Raw genomic sequence first — 15859 nt, forward strand, 5'->3', positions numbered from 1 at the left:
GCTCATATGAAATGAAAGGAGAGTTAAATTCTTTTTTATTATTTTAGCTTGTCGATTCCTTCAAGTGATAAACTATTGGTTTTTAATTATTTATTATTTTTTAAAAGTTTTTTTAATCCTGACTTAGTTTAGCATGATCATTTTCTTATTTATTTGAAAAAAGTAAAATTACTTTTTTAATTTCATTTGTTAAAAAATTTTGGTGACTCCTTTCATTAATATTATTTTAAATTGCTCTTTGATTTTAGTCAAAATATTATTTCAAAGATACTAAATCATCTGGTCTTAAATCATTTATAAATTATAATGATTAAAATAGGGCTTCTTACCAACTAAGCTAGGTCTTCATTTTATCATTAATGATTATTCTTTCAATATCTTTTAAAGAATCTATAATGACATTCCAATCCTAGCTGCATTAGATCACTGTATATGATATAAAAATGTCAATTTCTGAATGATAAATTAGGATCTAAATCCTATCTTATTCTTCAAATAAGTTGGTTTTTTAAATATTTTAAAGAATGCTTTCAATTGTATAGTTCTCTTTGCAGTAATCCAATTAAGTAACAATAGTTAAATCTATTGGTGTTTTTTTATTTTAAAAAAACGATTTTTGTGCTTCAAATACCATATTTTTGAAAGGTATGTCATTTATATCATTAATAATTTATCTCAAGTGATATTTGAGCTTTTTTCTTAAATTAGGACTATAATGACTACCTTCCTCTATGCTTTAAGTAAATAACTCAAATGCTTCAATATTATTATTTTTACTTTATTCAATTAGCCCTAACAAAAATAGCTATCTACTTTTTTGGATTTCAATAATTTATTTATAAGTATTTACATATGAAATATAGCTTGGTTCGCTCATTATATTATCTTAATATTTTTAATTATTCATTATTTGATTTACTTTTTCAATTAACTTGTAAAAAATTTTATTATTATTTTATCTTAAAAATATGTATATCTCAATCATTTCTTAGTACAAATGTATTTTGCAGATATCTGAAAAACTCGATTAATTATTTTCAACAAATCTCAAAACGATTCCAAATGTGTTTAAAGATTAATTTATTAATTAAACTATTACATTAGAGCTGTTTCTTTACTATATTCTTTATATGTCATGATTATGTTTAAAAAAATTTCTATTAAGCAAACTAAATGATACAAAATTTTCATTTTAATCATTGTAGTAAAATGACAAAGCTTACTATTTCAGGCAGTATGCTTTTGAAAATATTTTCTTTGTTAATATTTAAAGTTGTTTTACATAATTATTTTAAGATTTATTGAAAATTTTAAAGTTTGTAAGATCTTAATAATTGATCCCGATTGTCTCAAAGCTCAGCTAAATTGCAGATTCAAAATATTCTTATCCTAATTAGTAATTATTATTTAGAAGAGATGCAAGACCTAAGTTATAATAGCATCTACACAATCCAATTTAGTTTTTTAATTACTAAAATGTAGACTTTGCCTTACTAAAATGAAAAAGAGATTTTGTAAAATCCTCTGAATTATAGTTTTAAGCATCTATCGAATAGTTGATAAGACTTTCAAGATCTTGAAAAGTTTATTTAATAATTTTCATTTCCAAAAACAAAGGCGTTAAACCTTACAGAATTTGATTTTTATTTTCTTCTTTTAATTTAATAAACTCATCATTTTGGATAGAAAAAGTGCTTTTTTCTGTTGTTATTTTAGGCGTGCTGATGACTTGTAAATTTTCTTTGTTAAGATGATTTTATCCAAAGGAAATAGATTAAACCTAATTTGATTATTATTATTTAATATTGAGACATGTTATTTCAAAACTTGTGGGAATTTTTGGGGACTAAGAATTATTTTTAGTAAATTGAATATCAGATTTTTAGGTATCATCACATTTATCAAATCCTTTAAATTATTGAAATGATAATTCTTTCGTTTAAAAATTAAAAGATGGTTAATTTTAAAGTAGCAAAGGTGGATTATCCTACTTGTAAAATTAATCTTAAATATAATTTATATTTTTATAAGTAAATATTAAATTATTATTATTATTATTATTGTTTAATAAAGGCTTTTAATTTAAAGTTTTTTTGTTATTAATTTTTTAAAATATGCTACTCTTTTTATTTTATTAGATTTTCTTTTATTTATTCTATTCTATTTTTGATTCTGTTTTATTTATTTTACTTAATTTCTGATGTGTTAATTATTCTTAATAGCTCTTCTTTAAAAATAAAATTAGGAGCTTGATAGGCTTTTAAATTTAATACACCAAAAAAACTCCATAATTAATTATAAATAGTAGTATGATTATACTCAGAATAATAAAACCAACTATCAAATAAACTCTAAAAACTTTTGCATCTAAAAGGTTAAATAATTTCAATTAATCAGTCTGATCTGTTATAACTTTTGCAATCAATAAAATTGCAAAAGAGTATGGCTTTTGGTTATTATATCCTTTAAGCTTGCTTTATATTGGAAAAATCACACTTATTCTATTAATTTAATATGTTATTAAATAATTTTAGTTTAATTTTTTTTAATTTTCAAATTCTAAAATAAAATAAAAAGAAAGGAAGGAAAAACTAAAAATTAATTTAAAAAAAAATAATATTTTTTAATATTTAAGGAATAAATTTTCTATTTATTTTTACTCTTTTTATCCAAATCTCTCCCACCGTTAGAAAAGCTAATCCAAATTAACTTTATTTTCAATAGAGTATTCACCAGTTTTAATAAATGCAATAGTTTAATTAATTTAATTCAATAGTAACTGCTTTTAGGATAAGCAAAATGTCATAGTTTCTTAACTATCGTTGCAAAATTATTTTATGTTAAAAAATTCTACGTCTACCCAAGTCATAGGCACATTGAAAATATGTAAAGGATGATAAAAAACCTATTATTTAGTAAAGAGATTATTTATTTTAGAATGAAACTTAAAATAAAATAAAAATACTGAAATATCAAATTCATGAAATAGTACTGAATAGGAATTTCTACTAATTTATGCACCGTAAAGTTGCATTAAATTTTACATTATAAAAATTATACTTATAACTGAATAAAATTTTGAATCTTTAAGAATTTTTTGTGCTAGATTCATCTATAAAGTTCCTGATAGCGAGTCATTATATGGTTCATAAATAAATATACCTTATTTATATTAAAAATTAAAATGGCTTAATCTTTTAGTTTACTTATTGATAAATATAATATTGTTTTAATTAGCTTATTTTAATAATTTTTTCTACCTTCATTATTTTTTGCATATTAATACCAAAATCTACATCTTGGATCATATGGCTCTATAAATTATGTTCCTAGACAATCATAGTATTAAGAAAGCGTGTAATTATATAGGCTAACAGTAAGATTAAAAATTATTTATTTATTTATTTTAAAAATATTTATTTAATTTTTACACTGAAGGAGATTCTGTCTTTATAGAAGTTTAATCTGAATTATGAAAATCAGTTATTTAGATTAAGCCATTAGTTTATGCTGCTAAATAAGCAGATCCACTGTAAAAAGATAAATCTGCAGTCTAATAATAATATAATATAATAAATAGTTTAAAAATAAAATTATTTTTTTATAGTACCATTTTAATGAAAAATTGTTATTCAGGTGTAAGAAGATTATAATTAAACACTTCTCTCACAAAGTATAGTTATGCATAAAAAATACTTTAGTCAATCTAGTCATAAACATTATCTGGACATTAATCATGTAGAAACTCTCTAAAAGAGCAAAATGAATAGGTAGTATTATGATTATCTTTTTTAAAATGTTAAATAATGAAAAGGTAACTTGAAGAATACTTAAATATACATATAATTTAACCAGATAGATATTTATTTATTAATGCTTTCATGACTACTGAATGTAATTCCAACTTTTATTCCAAAAAAATCATCAAAACTTATCATAATATATATTTTGTTCTACTTTAAATGAAATATAAAAAAATTACTTGATTGAAGCTATACTCTAATAAAACCTACTACGAATATACAGAATTAAAGAGAATTTGTTACTAATTTTTATTCATCCATGTAATGCTATCTGTCTCCCTTAAAATTTGTATTTTATTAATGATTTACAAAAATGAAAAATCATTATAAATAAACTATTTTGATAGATGTATTTATAGCTAAAGCTTCGTTAATTTAAGTATTTGTGCTAACATTACCATTAATCAAGAGCTTGCCACATAAGTTTGTAAAAAATGATTGAAACAAATGCAACTCCTAGTATTATTGGTAACGATACTGTAACAATTATTCTAAGAATTAACTATTTCATATTTATAAATCAAATAAGATTTTTATATCTACTTTTTATTCATTTAATTATTAATTAATTAATTATTAAAAAAATCTAAACGATTAAAAGTAATTAATTGCAGCTTAACTTTTTGCTTTAAATTAATATGAATATTGTTCATTATTGATTTGATTGATTTACTTAAATTACTAGTTAGCACTGTTAAAAAAATAATAGGATGTATTTTTTTCTTGTTCAAATAAATGAAAGTATGACATAATGTAATCCCTCCACCAAAAAAACAATTATGGTGTATATATGTAATAATATTTGGAAATTTTTTGGTAAGAAGTTTTTGATACAAAGAATTAATTTTTAATAATATATTTGAGGTTTAACAATAATTAATATTTTATTATACTTTGAATTGAATTTTCTAAAGTATTTTTTATTTATTAAAATATTTTTAATTCAATTATATCTAATTTACAATCAAATTATATTAGAGATAAAGTAACCTTTTTATAGCATTTAAAATTTTAAATTATATAAATTATTGAATAGATTAAATATTAATAAATAAATTTATATCAAGTTTTATTTTATAATTAGATATCAACTTATTTTAAAAATTTAAAATACAAAATATACTCAAGTATTATTAAGAATAGCTAAAAACTCTGATTCATCATTTAAATTTTCTTCATTTTTAAATTTTATTAAATTAGATATCAGTTAGTTTTCATCATAAAATGATTCATAAATTATGTCTTAAGAATTGAAATTAGATATGTTACTTTGTATCAAAGGATACTCTTTTAAATGGTATATAATAGGTTTGTTGTATTTGATTTACTTTTACTATAATTTTAATTAATAATTAAATTTATTTGATTAATCTGTTTGTTAATCTTTTGAGAAAAGTAAAATTACTTTATTCGAATTATTTATTAATATTCTTTTAAAAATATTTTGATTATTAAGAATAAATTTGGAGTTTTTAATATGATTTTTCTAATTTGTTTAATCTAATTAGAAATTTTATTTGAGAGAAATTAAATCAGATTGATTGATTTCATAAATAAGATTTATAGATTAAAAAAGAGCTTCTTACCATGTCAATTGCTATTTTTATGATATTTCATCGTAAAGTGCTATTCTTTCTAAAGCTTTTAAAGAGCCAATTATTAAACTCCAGTGATTATTGTTTTTGATGTGAGTAAATGGCATAAAAGTAGTTACATTCGAATCATAGATTAAAATTTAGATTCTATCATAGCCATTTAATAGATTAGATTCTTAAATTGTCTTTAGACAAAATTCAACAGTTGAATGTTATTTATAATAATCAAGTTAAAGTAGAACTATTAAATCAAGAGAAGATTTTTATTATTTAAAAAGATAGGTTTAATCATCATAATCTAAAATATCTTTAAAAGGAATCTCACTAACTACATTAAAAAGTTAGCTTAAATGAAAAGTAGCTTTTTTTCTTAAAATGGGATTGTAGTGAGTCCCTTCTTCTATACTTTAAGTAAATAACTAAATTGATTGAAGATAGTTATTATTAAATTACTCATTAAGACCAAATAAGAAAAGTTATCTGCTTTTTTAATTTTAAATGATTTATTTATTTATATCTAAGTTAATTTCATTCATTATGCTTTATTTAAAGCATTTTTTTTGATCAATAGAAGCTTTTTACTATACTTCACCAATGGTTTAATTTAATTATTTTGAGTTACTTAAAATCAAATGAACTGCTTTTATGTATTTATTAATTTTATAATTATTGTTATCGTTGAAATTTAAAAATATTAATACTTCTATTATTTCTTAATATAAAAATATTTAAAATATCTCTGAATAACTATATTAATTATTTTCAACAAAATTTAAAACAATCTAAAATGTTTCTAAGGATTATCTTAATAACTAAATTTATTCACGAGAAAAGTTTTATTGCACTGCTTATAAAATATCTCTTCGTTTTTTTATGCAGAATTTATTATTATTATTTTCAATATTTAAATTTTCATATTTATAATAATTTTATAAAGCTTACTATTTCAAACAATAAGCTTTTGAGAATATTCTTTTTGATATAATCAAAATTGTATTTTCGGTATTCTCTTCGCTCTATTTAATGATTTTTTAATTAATTATATTTTAATAATCAGTTCCTAATGCCTCAAAGCTAAGCAAAATAGCAGATTCAAAATATTCTTCAGCTAAATTGTAATCACAGTTTAAAAGAGATACAATACCTAAATTGTAGTAGCATCTACCTAATCCAGTTTAATTTTTAAGTTACTAAAACGTAGATTTTGCCATACTAAAATGAATAAGACTTTTAGTATAATTTTAGGAGTTTTGGTTCTAAGCATCTATAGAATAGTTAATGAGACTTTCAAGATCTTTAAAAACATTTTTTATAATTTTCATTTCTAAAAATAGTGGCTTTAGCTCTTATAAAAAAATATTTTTGCGTTCTTATTTTTTTTTGTAATAAAGCTCATCTTCTAATTTAGAATTTTTTTTCCTTTAAATTTTTTGTTTGAAATAAATTGTGTTTAATGAACAATTGTTCTTATTAACTGAGTAGCTTTGCTCAAAAGATTCAGTGTTTTTTTAATTTAAATCTGATTGGTAACAACTATCATATATTTTTTCGCTGCTTTAAGGAATTTTTTTTATAGAATTATCTTTCTACATTTAAAAGTCTTATTTTGAATTACTAGTTTATTTTAATTATAAAATAGTGTTCTAACTTTTGATTTGATTGATAGAATATTTAACTAATTTGTTTTGTTAATTTGAAAAATTATAATTTTAAGAATATTCATGAGAATTCTCTTCTTTAAACCATTAAATATTACTTTATTCTATATATTTTTGGTTTTATGTTTGATTACTGTATTCATTTTGAATAAATATTTAAAATAAATTTTATCTGCTGCTACTATTATTTTTTTTATTATTAGTGCTATTTTAGGATTTAAGATTTTTCTAAGATTTTTTTTTTTTTAAATATTACCATGATTTCTTTTTATTTTTTTTCACTTTAGTTTAGCTTGTTTATTACTACTGATAGCTCTTTCTTAAAAATAAAGTTAACAATTCAATAGGATTAGAAATTTGATAAACCAAAAAATATCCATAATTAATAATAAAAAAAAGTATTAAAGAGCTTATAAGAGCAAATTCAATTATCAAATATATTCTTATTATGTTAGTGTTTAAAAGATTAAATAGCTTCAAATTATCACTTTCGTCAGTTATCACTCGAGCTATCATTATTATTGAATGTGAGTATGGGTATTAGTTATTTAGCCCTTTAAACTTGCACTAAATAGGAAAAATAATGCTTATTCTTTATTAAAATAATAATGTATCAATTTCATTTATAATTATTAATTTTTAAAAAATCCAATTTATTTTTCTTATACTAAAATTTTATAAGCAAATTTAAATATCAAATTTAATTTAAATTAAATTAATGCCTTTTTAAAGCAATTTAATTACTATACTAGGAGGGGAAAATAAAATATATTTCTTAATAAATGATAATAGATTTTTAATAATATTATATTTGGTATTTTGAAAAACCATTCATTCTCTTAAAAATACTAACATCCCCCCACCCTTTAACCTAAAAATTTAAGGTCTTTTTTATTTTGCTAACATGGAATTTTCTTTGATCAGAAAAATCAAAAAATTTTAAAAAAAAGAGAAAGATTTATTACTATTTCTGTCCAAATCTTTCCCAATACTGATAAAGTTATTCTAAATTAAATTAGTTTTCTATCGAATAATTTCCTGTTTTTATAAATTGAACTGTTTTGTTTATTTAATTTGAGAGCTGTTCCTTTTAGTTATAGCAATATTCAAGTAGCTCTTATTTATCACTACAAAATTAATTTATATTGAGATACTCAACATCTACCCATGTCATTTTTTAATAGAAAACAAGCGATGGGTGATATAAAACCTAATAATTATTTTCAAGATTTAGTTAGACATTTAATAAAATTTTGATTAAAATATTACTGTTGTATTAAATTCATGAAATAGTACTGAATACGAATTTTAACTTAAGTAAGCATTAAATATTTACACTAAATTTTACATAACAAAATTAATTGTATGAACTGAGTAAAATTTAGAATCTTTTAAAACTTAAGAAGAAAGGCTTAGCTCTAAGGTTCCTGTTAGTGCATCATTATAAGGCTAAAAAATGAAGATACCTTTATTTAAAAAATAATTATAAAATTATAGCATAAAGTTAGAAGATTTTCAAGGAATTAAATTCAACCTGGATATTATTTTGCATATTAAAACCAAAATCTACATCTTGCATCGTATGGTTCAATAAATTAATCTCCGTTACATGTTTGATAACTAGCTTATGTGTAATTATACCATCTAATAATCAAATAAAAAATTATAAATTTTTAAACTATTTTTAATGTTCATTATTTATTGATTACACAGATGGAGATACTACCTATAGAGAAGTTGTATCTGAATTATAAATATTACTAATTTAAATTATGCCATCTGATTATGAGGCCAAAAATGCTGCTCCACTATAAAAAGAAAGGTCTTCATTCTATATAATTTCATTATAAATTATAGATCATTAATATTTTTATGAAACTAAAGTACCATTTTGATAAAATATTGTTATTCAGGTGTTAAAAGTTCAAATTTAAATAGTGACCTCACAAAATAAAGTTATACATAGAATGGGCTCTCATTTATTTAACTATAAACATTTTTAGGGCATTCATTAAACATAAACTCTCTATAAGAGCAATATGTGTAGCTAGACTAATTTCTATCTTTAATAAAACGATAATAAGGCAAATAATTTCACAAATTTATAATTAATTATACAAATCATTTAACCAGACTAGTATTTTTTTAATAATCCCTTCATTGCTACCATATGTAATTCTAGCTATTTTTAGCATCATAAAGATAAAATTACAAATATTATTAATTAGCTTGATATAACATAAAAATTATAACAAATAAATACTTAGTTAAAGCTATATTCTAATAAAATCTATTAGGAATATACAGAATTGTATAAAATTCTCTGCTATGATAAATTAATCCATATAGCACTATCATTCTACCTTTATAATTAGTAAAAATCTTATTCATTTGTAAAATAGTAATAATAATTATCAATTTAAAGAATAGAATTTTATTAATTAGAATCAAGGCTATATAAATACCATTGATCTAGAGCTTCCCACAAAAGTTTATAAAATATAGTTAAAACAAGCCCAACTCCAATTATTATAGGTAAAGATACTGTTAAAATTAACCTAAGAACTAAATATTTCATATTTATTTGGTAGAGAGTTTGTTATTTATTATTCCTACTTTTTAATTAGTTAGTACTTTTATAAAATAAAAATCAAAAAGATAAGCAAAAATAGTTGATACTTCTTTTGGTTATAAATTTTTATTTAGTTTTCTTAGATTATCGTAAAAGAAACTATTTAATATTTAATGAACTATCTTTAATTCATGGCTAATTTGTATATCTTTACTTCTTGGCTAATCTATCAATATTCAACTATTTAGTAATTGTATTTTTTGAACAAAATATGAAATTTTCAATGGTTTAATATTTAATAAATAGGGGATTAAAAATAATTAATTAATATTTTAATAAGTATGATATTTTTAAAATAATGGAATTTTTTATGAACATAAAAATATAAATTTAAAAATAATTCCCTTGCATGCGTCTTAATTAATTTGCATATAATAAATATATTAAATTAAAATTATTTATTTATTTAATAATTTATATTTACTAATTTAAACAATTTAAATAGATTTTACATTAAATTTAAATTATTGTTAAATTTTATTTTTTTTTTGAGATTATTTACAAAAATAGAATATTGAATCTGTATCAAAAAATTTAAAATAATAAATATTTATTTATACTCAAGAATTATTAAGAATAGCTAAAAACTCTGATTCATCATTTAAATTTTCTTCATTTTTAAATTTGATTAAATTAGATATCAATTAGTTTTCATCATAAAATTATTCGTAAATGATATTCTCAGAATTGAAATTTGATATGTTACTTTGAATCAAAGGATATTCTTTTAAATGATATACAATAGGTTTATTGTATTTTAATTACTACAGTTATATCTTTAATTATTAATTGAATTTATTTGATTAATCAGTTTATTAATCTTTTGAAAAAAGTAAAATTACTTTATTTGGATTATTTAATAATATTTTTTAAAATAAATTTTCATTATCAAGTATAAATTTGGAATTTTTAAGATCTTTTTTCTAGTTTTTTTTACTCTGTTAATAATTTTATTTTAGAGAGATTAAATCAGAGTGATTGATTTCATAAATAAGATTTATAGATTAAGAAAGAGCTTCTTACCATGATAATTGTTATTTTTATTTTGTTTATTCTTATAGTGACATTTTTTCTAAGTCTTTTAAAGAAGCAATTATTAAATTCCAGTGATTAATGTTTTTGATGTTAGTAAATGGCATAAAAGTAGCTATATTTGAATCATAAATTAAAATTTAGATTCTATCTTAGCCATTTAGTAAATTAGATTCTTATATCGCCTTTAGACAAAATTCAACAGTTGAATGCTATTTATAATAATCAAGTTAAAGTAGAACTATTAAATCTAGTGGAGATTTTTATTTTTTAAAAAGATAATTTTCATCATCTTAATCCAACATTCTCTTAAATGGGATATCACTAATAGCATTAATAATTTAGCTTAGATGATAAATAACTTTTTTTCTTTAAATGGGATTGTAGTGAGTCCCTTCTTCTATACTTTAAGTAAATAGCTAAATTGCCTGAAAATGGTTATTTTTAAATTATTCATTAAGAGCAAACAAGAAAAGTTATCTGCTTTTTTAAATTTAAATGATTTATTAATTTATATCAAAGTTACTTTCACTCATAAAACTTTGCTTGTAACATTTTTTTTGATCAACAGATGCTTTTTACCATGCTTCGCCAATTAATGGGTTTTGATACTTTGAATTACTAATTATTTGACGAACTATTTCTATATATTTATTAATTTGATAGTTGTTATTATTATTAAAATTTAAAAATATTAATATTTCAATCATTTCTTAATATAAGAATATTTAAAATATTTCTGAATAGCTATATTAGTTATTTTAAGCAAAATTTAAAACAATCTAAAATGTTTCTAAGGATTATTTCAATAATTATATTTCTGCACAAGAAAAGTATTAATTTTTTGCTTTATAAGTATCTCTTTGTTTTTATATGCCGAATTTAGTATTATTATTTTCAAAATTTAAATCTTCATATTAATAATAATTTTATAAAGCTTACTATTTCAAACAGTAAGCCTTTGAAAATATTCTTTTTGATACTATCAAAATTAAATTTTCTGTATTTCTCTCACTTTATTAAATGATTTTTTAGTTGATTAAATTTTAATAATCAGTTCCGAATGCCTCAAAGCTAAGGAAAATAGCAGATTCAAAATATTCTTCAGCTAAATTATAATCACAATTTAAAAGAGATACAACACCTAAATTGTAATAGCATCTGCCCAATCCTATTTAATTTTTAAGTTATTAAAATGTAGATTTTGCCATACTAAAATGAAAGAGAGTTTTAGTATAATTTTAGGAATTTTGATTCTAAGCATCTATAGAATAGTTAATAAGACTTTCAAGATCCCGAAAAACGTTTTTAATAATCTTCATTTCTAAAAATAGTGGTTTCAGCTCCTTTAAAAAAGTATTTTTATCTTCTTATTTTTTTTTATAAAGTTCATCTTCTTCAGAATTATTAGTCCTTAAACTTTTATCTTTAAAATTACTAGTGGTTATTGAGCAATTATTCTTATTAATTGAGTAACTTTATTCAAAAGATTCATTATTTTTTTAATTTTAATCTGATTGTTAGCAACTATCATAAATTTTTTCACTGCTTTAAGGAATCTTTTTTGATGAAATTTAAGATGAATCTTTTTAAATTTGAAAGTCTTATTTACTATTACTTTATTTTACTTATAAAATATTAGCTTAGCTTTTTGTTTGATCAATAGAATTTTAAAATAATTTGCTCTATTGATTTTAAAAATTATAATTTTATGATTACTCAGGGGAATTCTCTTCTCTGACCAATTGAATATTGCTTTGGTCGATATATTTTTGGTTTTATATATTATCATTGTATTCATTTTATATAAATAATTAAAATAGATTTTATTTGTTGTTATTTTTCTTAAATATGCTATTTATATTTTTAGATTTCAGAGTTTTTTTAAGCTTTTTTTTTTTTAATGACTACTATGATTTCTATTTATATTTTTTCACTTTTATTTTACACATTTGCTGCTATTAATAACTCTTTCTTAAAAACAGAGTCAATAATTCAATTGGTTGAGAAATCTGATAAACCAAAAAAAATCCATAATTTGTAATAAAAATAATAATCAAAGAGCTAATCAAAGCAAATTCTATTAACAAATATATTTTTATTATACTCGTGTTTAAAAGATTAAATAATTTCAATTAATCGCTATTATCAGTCATTACTCTAGCTATCATTATGATTGCAAATGAGTATGGATATTAGTTATTAAGTCCTCTGAGCTTACTCTATATGGGAAAAATAATGCTTATTCTTTTAAAAATAATAAGATATATATATTGTCATTTTATGAATTAAATTTTAATAATTAAATTCTAATTTAATTTTCTCATTCCATAATCAAATTAATACAATTTAATAAAAAAAATTAAATCAAATCTATATAGATAAAAGTCTTTATTTAGATCCTTAATTTTAAAGTTCATTTATGGAACCAAATATTATTTAAGGTGGGATAAACGAACCTTTTTTTAAAGATAGTTTTAGCCTTTTAAAATCAATAAAATTTAAAAAAATAGAAAATTTTTACTATTTTTATCCAAATCTATCCCAGTACTAATAAAGTTGGTCTAAATTATATTATTTTTCTATTGAATAATTTCCTGTTTTTATGAATGAAACTGTTTTGTTTACTTAACTTGAGAGCTATTCTTTTTAACTCTAGCAAAGATTAAGAATTTCTTATTAATCACTACAAAATTAATTTATATTAAGAAACTCAACATCAACCCATGTCATTTTTTAGTAGAAAACAAGTAATGGGTGATATAAAACCTAATATTTATTATTAAGATTTAGTTAGGCATTTAATAAAATTCTGATTAAAATATTACTGTTGTATTAAATTCATGAAATAGTACTGAATACGAATTTTAACTTAAGTAACCATTAAATATCTACACTAAATTTTACATAACAAAATTAATTGTATGGACTGAGTAAAATTTAGAATCTTTTAAAACTTAAGAAGAAAGGCTTAGCTCTAAGGTTCCAGTTAGTGCATCATTATAAGGCTAATAAATGAAAATACCTTATATTTAAAAAATAATTATAAAATTAAAGCATTAAGTAAGAAGATTTTCAAGGAATTAAATTTTACCTGGGTATTATTCTGCATATTAGAACCAAAATCTACATCTTGCATCGTATGGTTCAATAAATTAATCTCCATTACATGTTTGATAACTAGCTTATGTGTAATTATACAATCTAATAATTAAATAAAAAATTATTATTTTTTAAACTATTTTTAATGCTCATTATTGATTACACAGATGGAGATACTACCTATAGAGAAGTTGTATCTGAATTATAAATATTGCTAATTTAAATTAAACCATCTGATTAAGATGCCAAAAATGCTGCTCCACTATAAAAAGAAAGGTCTTCATTCTATATAATTTCATTGTAAAATAATGTTCACTAATATTTTTATGAAACAAAAGTACCATTTTAATAAAATATTATTATTCAGGAGTTAGAAGTTCAAATTTAAATACAGATCTCACAAAATATAGTTATACATAGAATATACTCTCATTTATTTAGCTATAAACATTTTTAGGGCATTCATTAAACATAAACTCTCTATAAGAGCAATATGTATAGCTAGACTAACTTTTATCTTTTTAAAAATAGTAAAATTCAAATATATTTGCTAATTTATAATAAATTTTACAAATCATTTAACCTGATTCATATTTTTTTAATAATCCTTTCATCGCTACCATATGTAATTCTAACTGTTTATGGCGTAAAAATAAGTTTTATAACAGTAATAATTCAATTAATCATGATCAATATAAAAATAATAATAATAATAATAGCAATGATAAAATATAATATAATACTTAGTTAAAGCTATACTCTAGCAAAATCTATTGCGAATATATAGAATTGTATAGAATTTGTTACTATGTTTAATTGATCCATATGCCACTATCTTCCTACCTTTACAGTTTTAAAAATTTAAAAAAGCTTATGCTCATGTTGAAATAGTGGTAAATAAATAGATAATTATTGTTTTATCAAAATTAACTTAAAAATGTGTTTTATTATTAGAATTAAGCTATTAATATACCATTAATCAAGAGCCTACCACAAAAGTTTATAAAATATAGTTAAAACAACTCCAACTCCAATTATTATAGGCAAAGATACTGTTAATATTAACCTAACAACTAAATATTTCATATATATTTGTTAATCAACTTTATTCCTACTTTTTAATTAATCTCCTTTCTGAATTATGAATAAAATAAGATCAGTAATTTAATTTGCTATTTCTTTTGGTTAATTTTTTATTTAATTATGCTTGTTATACTACCTCAAAAAATAAATAAATAATAAACTAGATTTAATTAACAATAAATTAAAATTAGTGAATGAATTACATTTTTATTAATTTATATTTCTCATCAAAATATTTAAATAGATGTCATAATTTATGAAAAATCGTATAAAAAACAATTTTATTGTTAGAGAGTTAATTAATAAATCTATTGTATTATTTAGCTATCAAGTCTCTAAAATTAGATTATTGTATGTATTGCTAATCAAGGTATTTAAATATGATGAACTGGATAGCATTATATTTTAATACCTGGATTATGCTTAATTTAAAATTTAAAAAATAAATTAAAGTATTTATGAAAAAGAATGTAAAGGTACTATTCAATAAAATTCATAAATTAAATATAATATATAAATATATAGTATAAAAAGTGTTCAAATACAATATTCAATATTTTTTCAAATTTTTGGTGATTTTCGTTAAAAACAATAATAAAATCTATCTATCTATTTTTATTTTAGGTTAAAAAAAACTTTTTCAAAATATTATATAATAAAATATATAATATTATTCAAACATTTAATATTTATTCATCTTTTTTTCACCAGTTGTTTATCATTAGAATAAAATATCAAAGACAACTAATCTTTTTGATTTAAGACACTTGCTTATTACTTTGAATTCTTATGATTCATACATTTATCTAAAAATTTTAAAATAAATTTGTGTAAATTTTAAATAAATATCAAATAGAATAAACTTTTAAATTAAAAATTATTTCTTAAGTTAATAAATAAAATAAAATAAGTAAAGATAAAAAAATAAATCAAATAAAAACTATCAAATTATAT

At 20.2% G+C, this 15859-nt stretch overlaps 4 protein-coding genes across 4 annotated transcripts; all 4 read right to left on the reverse strand. All coding sequences in view use genetic code 6, as the record gives it.

Moving 5' to 3' along the window:
* Nucleotides 1–530: 530 nt before the first annotated feature.
* TTHERM_001224670 (tetratricopeptide repeat protein) lies at nucleotides 531–4064 on the reverse strand (the record flags this gene model as incomplete). Its single annotated transcript, XM_012800106.1, has 9 exons — nucleotides 531–546; nucleotides 612–2501; nucleotides 2661–2905; nucleotides 2966–3162; nucleotides 3261–3370; nucleotides 3432–3553; nucleotides 3611–3786; nucleotides 3841–3930; nucleotides 3983–4064. The coding sequence occupies 9 exons, from the start codon at nucleotides 4062–4064 to the stop codon at nucleotides 531–533; spliced, it is 2928 nt and encodes a 975-aa protein (XP_012655560.1).
* An 862-nt stretch (nucleotides 4065–4926) lies between these two features.
* TTHERM_01225660 (tetratricopeptide repeat protein) lies at nucleotides 4927–9251 on the reverse strand (the record flags this gene model as incomplete). The annotated part of the gene is made up of 7 exons (XM_001024442.2): nucleotides 4927–7648; nucleotides 8022–8266; nucleotides 8326–8522; nucleotides 8591–8700; nucleotides 8766–8887; nucleotides 8944–9115; nucleotides 9175–9251. The coding sequence occupies 7 exons, from the start codon at nucleotides 9249–9251 to the stop codon at nucleotides 4927–4929; spliced, it is 3645 nt and encodes a 1214-aa protein (XP_001024442.2).
* A 2808-nt stretch (nucleotides 9252–12059) lies between these two features.
* TTHERM_001225661 (hypothetical protein) lies at nucleotides 12060–12521 on the reverse strand (the record flags this gene model as incomplete). The annotated part of the gene is made up of 1 exon (XM_012800107.1): nucleotides 12060–12521. One exon carries the CDS (start codon nucleotides 12519–12521, stop codon nucleotides 12060–12062), a length of 462 nt encoding a protein of 153 aa, XP_012655561.1.
* A 615-nt stretch (nucleotides 12522–13136) lies between these two features.
* Nucleotides 13137–14908, reverse strand: TTHERM_001225663 (tetratricopeptide repeat protein; the record flags this gene model as incomplete). The annotated part of the gene is made up of 9 exons (XM_012800108.1): nucleotides 13137–13179; nucleotides 13245–13489; nucleotides 13549–13745; nucleotides 13815–13924; nucleotides 13986–14107; nucleotides 14164–14339; nucleotides 14394–14457; nucleotides 14566–14665; nucleotides 14796–14908. 9 exons carry the CDS (start codon nucleotides 14906–14908, stop codon nucleotides 13137–13139), a joined length of 1170 nt encoding a protein of 389 aa, XP_012655562.1.
* Between the last annotated feature and the right edge of the window lie 951 nt (nucleotides 14909–15859).

Source organism: Tetrahymena thermophila, assembly GCF_000189635.1.
Source record: "Tetrahymena thermophila SB210 genomic scaffold scf_8254383, whole genome shotgun sequence".
NCBI classification, from domain to species: Eukaryota; Ciliophora; class Oligohymenophorea; order Hymenostomatida; family Tetrahymenidae; genus Tetrahymena; species Tetrahymena thermophila.